This window comes from Triticum dicoccoides, chromosome 5B (assembly GCF_002162155.2).
Source record: "Triticum dicoccoides isolate Atlit2015 ecotype Zavitan chromosome 5B, WEW_v2.0, whole genome shotgun sequence".
Classification (NCBI taxonomy): Eukaryota; Viridiplantae; Streptophyta; class Magnoliopsida; order Poales; family Poaceae; genus Triticum; species Triticum dicoccoides.
The window spans coordinates 570,937,133-570,947,903 of record NC_041389.1 but is presented as its reverse complement, the minus strand read 5'-3'; the positions used below and the strand labels follow the sequence as shown (position 1 = coordinate 570,947,903).

At 43.5% G+C, this 10,771-nt stretch overlaps 1 protein-coding gene across 13 annotated transcripts; it reads left to right on the top strand.

The window, feature by feature from the left end:
- Nucleotides 1-1,087: 1,087 nt before the first annotated feature.
- Nucleotides 1,088-10,018, top strand: LOC119311698 (zingipain-2-like). Of its 13 annotated transcripts, none has more exons than XM_037587374.1 (6): nucleotides 1,089-2,303; nucleotides 2,484-2,658; nucleotides 8,263-8,373; nucleotides 8,559-8,905; nucleotides 9,001-9,132; nucleotides 9,446-10,018. In XM_037587374.1, the coding sequence occupies exons 2-6, from the start codon at nucleotides 2,604-2,606 to the stop codon at nucleotides 9,770-9,772; spliced, it is 972 nt and encodes a 323-aa protein (XP_037443271.1). In that variant the 5' UTR covers nucleotides 1,089-2,303; nucleotides 2,484-2,603; the 3' UTR covers nucleotides 9,773-10,018. The 13 variants fall into 13 exon arrangements, with proteins under 13 accessions (XP_037443283.1, XP_037443271.1, XP_037443282.1 ...); XM_037587383.1 differs by adding an exon at nucleotides 5,769-5,865 and having other exon boundaries at nucleotides 1,090-2,658; XM_037587386.1 differs by having other exon boundaries at nucleotides 1,088-2,658; nucleotides 9,395-10,018.
- Nucleotides 10,019-10,771: the final 753 nt, after the last annotated feature.

The window sequence follows — 10,771 nt, the reverse complement described above, 5'->3', positions numbered from 1 at the left end:
CGAAAATGTAACCATTCTGTTCTTTAGAATTGTCTATACTAAACACAGGGACGGAATCGATCCATTCTAGTTGAATGGAACCATGACATTTCATTCCACTTCGTTCCCGAACCAAACACACCCTAACCACTCGCCCACAGCGTTGTTTCTGACAATCATTTCCTTTTCTTTCTTTTATTCCTGTTGTCTTGCTCTTCTTCCTTTCTTTACTCTTAAATCCGTGAACTTTTTTCAACTCGTTGATTTTTGTTTTTCAAAATCGATGAACCTTTTTTTCTTCTAAATTTGTGAACTTTTCCAGAGTTATTGATTTTTTTTTCAAAAATCGATGAACTTTTTCAAAATATACGAACTTTCTTTTGCAACATTGATGTACTTTTTCTGAATTAGTGATTTTTTTAAATCGATGAACTTTTTTCAAAATTGATAAGCATTTTTTCAAATTTTGAACTTTTTTGAGAAATCTATGAACCTTTTTCGAAATGAATGAACTTTTTGAATTATTGTGAATTTTTTTGAAAATCGGTGAGTTTTTTTCAACATCAATGAACTTTTTAAAGAATCGATGAACTTTTTTTAGTACATGGACCTTTTCTAATTCGTGATTTTTTAAAATCTGTGAACTTTCAATTTTTGTTCACATTTTTTTTCAAAAACAATCACGTTTTCCTAATATGTATGTGCAGTAAATAGCGCGCTGGATTTTGTTCTTAAATTTCACCAGTGGCTATGAGCTCTAGTTGTTATGCGACCTACATATATGAGCTAAACCGTGCGAGTTCAGTTCCTCGTGGGAGCAACTTTTTTCCGGATTTTTTTGCGCAATAAAATCATTTTCCCTGCACTTCGTAGTTCTGGGCCGGCCCATCAGGTATAGGGCTCTCGTCCAGTATATGTATATCGCTAAACCAGGTGTGTTTGGGCCGAGCCTCCGGAGGTGTAGAGAAAGCTCAAGCTCAAGCCTACTGGTTACCTCGAAAAGAAAAGAAAAACTTGTTGATGAGTAACAAGTACTATATAAGCATGTAATATCTTCTCTTCTAGGGTTGGTGTAGCATTCGCTTTCCAATCCATCTCTCAGCTGTCTCTCTCTAGCCTGCCTCCTTTATCCAAGGAACTGCATCTGGCCTTCTCCATGGCCACGGCTGCTACCCAATATGTCTTCCCGCCGGTGGCCGCTGCTCGGCCTCTGCCCCTGCGTTGCTGCGGCTGCTGACAGCAGTGCCGGTGGCGACTGGCCACTCCGGCTGCTACTCTGCGTGCGCTGCTGTGATCTCTCCTTACCGCGCAGCCGGCCCTCACCGCCACTGGGGATCTCGCCGGCGAGAGTCTCCTCTACGGCACCCGTCGGTGGCGGCTGCTCTGCTTCAGCCTCTGCCCCTGCGTTGAGGCAGCCGTGCGGATCTGCCGGCTGCCGGCAGCAGTCCTGCCGGTGCCTTGCGCTAATCTTCTCCTGTCGACAGATGCGGCTGGGCTGATCCGCCGGCTGCCGAAAGCACTCCCGCCGGTGCCCTAATCTGTGCCCGCGGACAGCTGCGGCTGCGCTGATCCGCCGGCTACCAACAGCAGTCCCGCTGGCGACCGGCTACTTCGATCCGTCTGCTGCTACTCCCTGCGACCTCTCCCTCCCGTGCTGCAGGCTCTCACCGCCACCGAGTTCTCGCCGGCCAGAGTCTCTCTGTTGCCCCCGCTGGTCAAAAAATTCCTCATCTGCTCTGCTCGTCTCAGAGCTCCTGATCTGTTTTCTCGTCGCGCCTGCCTTCTCTCTTGCTTTCTCTCTCGAGTTTTTTTCTTCAGGGATTCTCTCTCGAGTTAGTGCCCCACCCACCACCAGCAGCAATCAGTACAACTGTACAAAGATGCGACCTCGTGTCGTTCTCGAGTTTTTTTTTTCTCGAGTTAGTGCCCAGCCCACCCACCACAGTAGCAGTAGTCATCCAAAAAAAAAAGGATGTGACCTCGTCTGTTCTATTGCGTTTTGCGTTTGAGTTGGTTTCCCGTCAAAGGAAACACTCGACTCGGGCGTGGGTGCAGGCGTCCACACGCAACTAGCCCTAATCCCCATCTAAAAAAAACTAAACCTCATACCAGCCGTGGTTTAACCGAACCGGGGCCCATATTAAACGATAGGATAGATCTGCCTCTCATCCCCTACCCCGACACCCGATGCTGGATCCTTCTTGCCGGCCGGCGGCCATATGCTTCTGGATCTACATGCACTGCCTCTCATCTCCATGGACTATGGTGGCCGGCATTTTCCTCTCGTCGTTGGTTCCGTCAACAAGCCGACGGCCACGAATTAAGTAAGTACTCAGACATATACATACCGTGTCCTTTGTTGTGTATAAATGCGCGTAGATCCAAACTATCCCTTCCCTTAAGAAAATATACCAGAAATTTCACATTAACTACACGGCATCTGTTAGTTTTTCAATTCCTATCTTTCTGTGGGCATTGATCCGTGGTATATACACATATTGGAGGCACCATCGCTCGGGTTGTGCAACGGCCGGTGGCGAGATCTACCTGCCCAAATGTCTCTCGTGATAATTGGATTCAAGCTCCCTCTCAAACACTGAGTTTCTATATAGAGACATCCGGCCATGATATTACATTTTCATTTATTGGTTGCAATAAGGTCCGGTCTTCAAACAGTAGGTAATACTCTACTACTATATTTTATTGTTGTTGCTAATACTTGCTAGATTTCTTCACATTATCCCTTTAAATTGTTTTTGCTTTTACCTGTTTTCACTTTTGTTCTACTCTCCACTTGCCATAGCCGGCTTTCTTTTAATTAGCCACGATTCATTTTCACCTGTCGTTCAGTAGTGGCATGTATAACAAACAGAGGCGTGCAGTCAGCACAGAGGTATGTTAGATGTGTGTCCCTGTTAATTTGTAAACTGAGTGTCCGCATCTGGTTCCAAATAGTTTGGTTGAAGTAAATGTATTATACGTATGCAACTTCCATGTAAGGATAATTAAACTAGAATTAGAAGTACTCACTAGTCATTATTAACACTAGCAAAAATGCCTGTGCGTTGCAGGGAAAACAATATATCATGTTGCGTAATAATTCGAAAGCGTACAAATTATTGTTACAGATATAACAATGTTGTTACAAAAAAGATTGTAAATGAGTCAATTATTCGCCCATTACGGTGCAAATGATCTCTTAGCAGTAAAAACAACACATCATGTGCTTAAGACATCACTACATGTTATGTTTCTTAAGATAGGCCCAAAAAGTTGAAAATAGTATGTCAACAAAATAAGATAAAAAAATAATAAAGTATATGTTTAGTGACAAATATATAAACTCATAAAGGAATAAAGTATTTTTTAGTGACAAATATATGAAAGTAAGATACATTATATAGTATTAGTGCTCATCAATCTTCTCTCGCACATCCCATGATGACTTGGGGACTACACATGAGCAATCAGTGGTTACCAAGCTCTCACACATGTACTGGATAGCATCTTGGTCAGCTGGAGATAATAAGAACAGAATGTCAAAACTTCGAAGGCAAAGATCCAAAGAAGAAACATACTGAACTCTTGAAACACATCTTCTATGCAATTTCTTAAATTGTTTCTCACGCAAACTTACCGTACCAATCACTTCCTTTGACCGTATCATATATATGCCACCTATAGTCATCTTCAGACGTCCAGAATATCTTATCTCAGTCAGCTTGGCGTAACACACAGCCAGGACGGATGGTTTTGGAGTCCTCTGAACCATGCTCATCAAGCCATTTCTGTCCTCCACAGATCGGAAGGCTTTCCGGGACAGGGAAAGTTCTGCAGCAATCTTCAGTTGTTCAACCCTAGTATCAAGGTACAACTAACAGCTTTCAGGGCAGTCAGATCAGGACGATCTCGAGATTTGTTCAGATTTGATGGTTTCTGATCATGTCACACAGCCTACGTAACTCGGTGGATCTTTTGTACTGCTTGCAAAACTAAAAGGCATTGTGCGCAGCCATGGCATACAACGCTTGAAGCTTGGAGTTGTTCCTCAACACCTCCAGCGCCGTCATGTATGTGTCCCACAGAAACTTGAGCCATGGAGTGTCAGATCGGCCCTTCCCGCTGACGTAACTGAGCATTAGGTCCTCTGGTGCTTCCAGATCATGGACATTGAGAGCCTGTGCCTGGTGATTCATGGCCGCCTCCCCAGCTTTCTTGTTGGACAGATGCATGAAGTGTTTGACAACCTCCTCCAGAGTCGACACATTGTTGAGTTCCTGCTGGCAGACGATTCTGGAGTACTGAATGAGGCCGTCCTTGGCGAATCTGCCTTTCCTCAGATCCACGCACAGCTCCATGTACCTCTTCATGACCTTCTCAAGAGGCTTCTGCCATGACCAGCATCTTTTTGACGTGATGAGATCGTGCAGCGCTGCAGGCGCTGCCGGCTTCTGCCCGACGTGGATCAACTCATCTGCTTTCTTCAGAGCGCTCGAGCAGAGGGACGCGAGGGGGTGGCGAAGGATACGCGAGGGGGCGCGAGGGAGCAACCGATGGCTGGCGGAGGGAGGCGAGGGGGACGTGAAGGACAGGCGAGGGGACGCGGGGAAGCGACCAACGGCTAGCGACGGATTGGTGTTTGTGCAGGGGTTGGGGGAAAATCATGCTGGTGGCTCGTTCGACAACCAGGGACGAATCCTTTTTCTCACCTAGCGGTGGCAGAAGCTTTGTAAATTCTGCGACATGAACCGTGGGTTTATTTCCATAAAAGTCAAGGACACTTTTGCAAAAACACCGCGACGGTGAACCCGACAGACTCAATCCGTGATTTATTATTAGGGAAAGATTTTGAGTTTAATGTTCTATCTATTTATAACTATCAAATTTCTTTAAAACACATCTGAGCAAAAAGTACAACAATTATGTTGGCGTGTAAAGTTTCGTATCGGTTTCCTTTGCTGTTTGTCACAAATACAAATGTTTGTCACAAATACAAAATTGCATTTAATTGCTACTACTTGTTATATTTGTGTGTGCCACATTCCAACGGGTTTTCTTTGATTATTTTTTGGTCTAACATTGTATACTGTTGTAAGTAGTATTTTTTTTTACTAAAATGTTAGAAATTGATATCCAAATTTAATTGGTGTTGCTACACCCAACTCATTTAAAATATTATGTTTTTTCAGTTGGTTTCATCTTTGAACTTATGTCATGTTCACGATAATTTCCTAGGGAAAAATAATATTATTCCTTGATTCCTACAAAATCCATTTCTTGTGCGTTTGTAAGAGATATAGTTATAGGCATTCCATTGGATTGAAAATGATCTTCTTTGGCTTAACATTAATTTCACGGATGCAAACATCCATTTGCCCTCTCGCTTCCATAAAATTTGAGCGGTAACATGTTGTAAGGTGCCGAAGTGTTAGGTTTAGCTAACACACATGAAATTGGGGGGAAATTGAAATTTTGACTAAGAATATCATCTTAGTTATTCAAATTTAATATTTCTATGAATCCTATAATTGTTTTCTTGATTTACATAGGGTTAGTGCTTTTGATGTCCAAAACATTACTTTTTGTGATATGGAGGGAGTAATGATCTTTGTTGTCCTTTATTCTGATTTCTGGATGTCATAGGTCTCTCCGAGCTTCGTTTGATTCGTCTTTGTCTACCTACCTTCAACTGCACATGACAGTCTCAATTTTTTCTCCATCTACTTCGTCTCTCTCGATTCCTCCTTCCTTCAGTTTGTTTGTTCATCGTGCTGATTGGTTACATATAGTGATGGCGGTTGGTTATATATTTTATGGCGGTGGATGAAACATTATTTGGAATACCCCGTAAAGAAACCAGCCGCACGAAGGAGAAATAAATCATTGGTGAGTTTTTTTAATTATGGTACCTTGAGTAGGTACACATTTGAGTTGTGGCTACCATTTCTTCAGATGATAAAGTTTATCAATTTCCTTTTTATAAATAGGATTGAGTTTATCAGGCTATTAGAGTTTTGTTTTCGGTCATAAATTTAAATGGTATACAATATAATATGATTTTGACTAATATGATATAATTTATCTAGCTATCGGAGTTTTACTTCGGATCATAGATACGAGATGATATGATAAACCATGATTCTTGATGAATATGATTGAATTTATCTAGCCATTGGACTTCTATTTTTCTTTGTCACAAAATATGAGATGTAAACTATGTCTCCTAGACTAAATATAAGTCACATAATTATGCATGCAGCCAAAGTTTTAGAATTTGAATTTGTCTTCCAGAATTTTGTTTATATCATATACCATTTGGGAAGCTCATCATCAATTCGTTGTGGTAGCAATTTTCTTAACAAAAACAACAAGACATCCGTGGTCAAGTTCATTTGGATTGGTGGTTTGTTCCTTATGTTCTGACTTCCCTATATATCATGTTGTGATACCGGTGTATAAAAAATGCAGTTAGAAGCTAACCCACCTTGTACTCCATAAGATCAACTCGGTAACATGATTTGTCCATTAATTTTTTTCCTCTAAATTACCCAATTTTATAAAGTTTTTGTCAGTTTGACCCATTTTCATGTTTTACCCATTATTTTAGAAAGTTGCTCCAAGTAATTGTTTGATAAACACCCCCAAGGGTTTAGCATGGACAACTAGACCCGAAAGCTTTGGGACCCTATGTCGCTCCCTCGAGTGACACGGGCGCAGCACTATCACCGCCAACCACCGCCCGTCCCTTTCCTCCTCATCGCTGTCTACGGGTGGCACTGGGCTTGGTGGCGGTGTGGCGGCTCGCCTTCTCATGTGCAACGCTTGAGGGGCACGAGACTCTCTGCTACGCGCGCAAATCTTGTCCGGCGTGCAGCGGCGTGGCTGCCGCAAATCCCCAACCCCACGACGCAGCTGCAAACCGGCAGTTGAAGTCCCTCCACCCCCCAGCCACCACTCCTGTTGCGTTGGCGCCGCTGCCTCGGCCACCGCACCACCACCATCCCTTCTTGCACCACCGCCGCATCCACCTCGCTGCATCCCCGCCCATTTATCCACGTCCTTGCATCGCATCCCTGTCGTTCGCTTGCACAAGCCGCCACCTCGTCGCTGTCCAATTTCGGCCGCCTCATCCCCCGACGGCGTCATATTCCCTCGATCTATCATTTTGGCCATCTGACACCTCATTCGGTCGCCACTCCACCGCGAATCAACCATTGTTGCCTCCCCATCTTGTGTCGTCGCGCCGCCGCCGTGCAGTCAGGTCTTGGTAGTCCATCCGCTATGCCATCGAGATCTCATGTGCCGAGTCGCGGATGTGGCTCATCACACACCTACGACAAGCACGAGGTCCGCACGTGCGTGTATAACCACGCGGCTTGGAGGCTTTGTCGACCCTTCTCATGGAGTACTTCTTATGGGGTTTCAACATTTTTGGTCGCTAAAAATTGTTAAAAATGTGAAATGGGACTTGTGTTATGTATGTGTTTCAATAGTGGGCTGCAAGGCCGGGCTGCAAGGCCCACGCCACACTCCTCTGAGTCTGCTATAAACCCTAGAGCCAGCTACTCCTACTCAAGCCGCCGTCGTTCTTGCGCTCTCCTCTCCCAGCAAAGAGACCTCGTCAGATCTGCTCCGCCACTCACCTCCCAGCTCTCCAGCTGCCCCGAGCTCGCGTAGTCGCTGTCCCCAGCCCACCCCACTGCTGCCTCCACCAAGTTCCCGTCCAACGGAGGTAGGTAATGGATGCAGATCCATACAAATGGACGTACGATTGGATTTTCCTTCGTTTCTTGCAATGCGGTTCTTGCTCAAGTTTCTGGTGGTGTGGGGGGCTGTCCCGTGCAGCTGCACAATACCTGTCGTGGGTTGATGTAGTAAGATCTACTACCTCCATTCCAAAATAGAAGACGTTTTGGTAGGCTACCAAAACGTCTTCTATTTTGGAATGGAGGTAGTACTTATTTGTGTGGAGTATTTATCATTCTGTGCCATAAATGTAACTGGATCTGTATTGTTTTACTTATTATGGAAAGATATAGTGTTAGGGCTTGTTCGGTTGACAGAGAAATGGAGGGGATTGGCAGGGATTAATGGGGATTAAATCCCCTACAAGTCAAAATCCCCTCAAATCAAAGCCTTAATAATTCCAAATCCGTCCTTTGCTATTGTATATATAGTTTTCCAAATTCGGATCTGGTAGTAGCATTAGCAGTAAACAGATTCATGTGAATATGTTATCATTTATAACTGATGGCAATTTGTTTCATATGAAATTATGAATAGAGAGCATGTCTTTTGGGATGAGGCTTGTTGCCATGGCCAGGCGGGTTGCCGCCACCGCCACCGCCAGCGCCAGCCCATGGGGGTTTCACCGCTACTCATCCAGCGCTACCGGTGAGTTTAAAATATTAGAATCTCGCTACTCATCCAGCGTTATTGGTGAGTTTAAATATTAGAATCTTGTGATAAGAATTTGATTATGATTATATAGTTTGTGCTATTGATCTTCATTCTTCAATGTTTGAGACCTTGTGTTGTTGCTATTAGTAGTCTAATTATGTTCTGTGATTGCTATTTAGGTCTCATGCACCCACGGTTTGGACGGATTGGCTCAGATGGCCTTCCTGAGTCAGTTGATTGGACAAAGCAGGGTGCTGTAACCCCAGTATCAAGTCAAGGGGATTGTGGAAGCTGTTGGTTGTTCGCCACTACAGCATCCATGGAGGGCATTAATGCCATAATGTCAAATTGTCTTGTGAAGTTATCAGAGCAGCAACTGCTTGACTGTGTTACCTGTTCTTCCGATGGTTGTGAGGGAGGTCGTGTAGTTCCAGCTTTCAGGTACCTTCATAGGAATGGAGGGCAAGTTTTGAATGATGTCTACCCATACACAGCTGAAGTGAACACTGTCCACAAAAGAGTAATTGTAAGTTGCATATTTACAAAATTGTCCGTTCTTACATAGCAGTCCTGCTCACGTTGAGAATTACAACTCACCAGTCTTGTGTTTTTGTGGTGCAGGCACCTGCAGTATCTATTGACGGCTTTGCTTTTACCTATGGTGGTACCGAAAAAAAACTGAAGGTGGCTGTAGCATCACAGCCAGTGGTGGTTGCTTTAGGGGCAGATAAGGCATTTGTGGAATATGATGGTGTAAGTTATTGCATTCTTCTTATCAAATGGTTCTTATCATTCTAACTAAGGAAAGTGCGGACCTTCTTTGTGCTGTAATGGTATACGCAGTATACCTTACTGGGAACACATAGGAAAATTTTAGGACAAACATTAGTTTCTCGTGTTACCTAGTTATAGATCAGACAAATAGAATGTGAAACTGAGATGAAACTAAAGATGACAAGTAAAGAACTTAAATGATAAGCTTTTACCTTCTTTAATTAATGTTGTGTGTTTGTAGGTTTCCTAAGTTTGTGTGTTACTTCTATGACATGTTGCCTCATTGTTGTAAGGTGTTGTGGATAGCAAGAACTACACCTTTGCTGAACTGTCGACAACTAAGTTCAGGGGTTCATATATTGGGCACTACGTTACTGTTGTAGGTTATGGGATAACAGAGTTTGGTGAGCTTTTTTGGCTTGTCAAAAATTCACACGGGGTAGATTATGGTGAAGATGGGTATATCAGGATCGCAAGGGAAACTGGCAAGGAGGGAGGTGCTTTTGGGATTGCCAGGTTCTTCGCGTATCCAGTCAAGAAAAATGGGAAGAATAACAGAAGGTGCATGGTGAGGTCTGAGGCTGAGCTGTATGGTTGCAAGTGTATTCACTGGATATGATGAGCCAGAGGACACATTGGATGTGATGAAAGCAATGTGAACATGAGAAATGAGTTGAGCGTGCCCTGCATGCAAGTTATTCTTGTAATAGCCTAGGGAGGTCGCCCGTGTATCTTGTGGACTTAAGAATCATTTTGAACCTGAGAGTGCTGGGTAGGTGAAGTTCATCGCTGCCTGTTAATCTTAAGTGAATTTCCTGATGAAACCTGCTTGTTATCTTTTATCTCTTCGGAAGTAACAGAGCAACCTGCAGAATTAGTAAGCCTTTTGTTGATATAGAATTGTTATTTGATTGCTCTTCTAACATGGTTCAACAGTTAGGGTCCTGCTCACAGGTAAAGTATACCGGTTTAATGGGCCATGATTTGTAGTGATCTCCATACGCATCCTCCTGGATAATCCTTCCCCCTAAAGGCCTTGTTATCTAGAACAAATATGCTTCAGGATACTCCCTCCGTCCGGAAATACTTGTCATCAAAATGAATAAAAGGGGATGTATCTAGATGTATTTTAGTTCTAGATACATCCCTTTTTGTCCATTTTGATAACAAGTATTTTCGGACGGAGGGAGTACTTGTGTAGTGTCTCGGCATACGGATTTTGGGGGAAGATCATGCTTCAGTGGATTTAATATTTCTTCTGGAAGAAAGACGATATGCTAACATCATCTGGTTTGGCTAACTAGTAGAATTGGGTAGTTGAGCTGGCTGGTAGAGGTAAAACAATGCCAGTGTAATTGTAATTTTAACCTGCATATGGCATCTTTGCTTGGTTACTTGTGATGCCAACTGATGACCACCACTTCAGTTAAGAAAATAAGATAATTAAGGTTCCACTACCATGCTGTCCTGATGTCCCTGCCTTGCTTGTTGGTGTGACACGTTCTGAAATTTTAGCTATGCTATTTGTTCAGTTGAGTGCCAGTTATGTTCTGTTTCAGGAAAATAGAGTGTCAGTCGGTTGAGTGTTTTAAGATGATAAATTCATGCGGGCCTACTA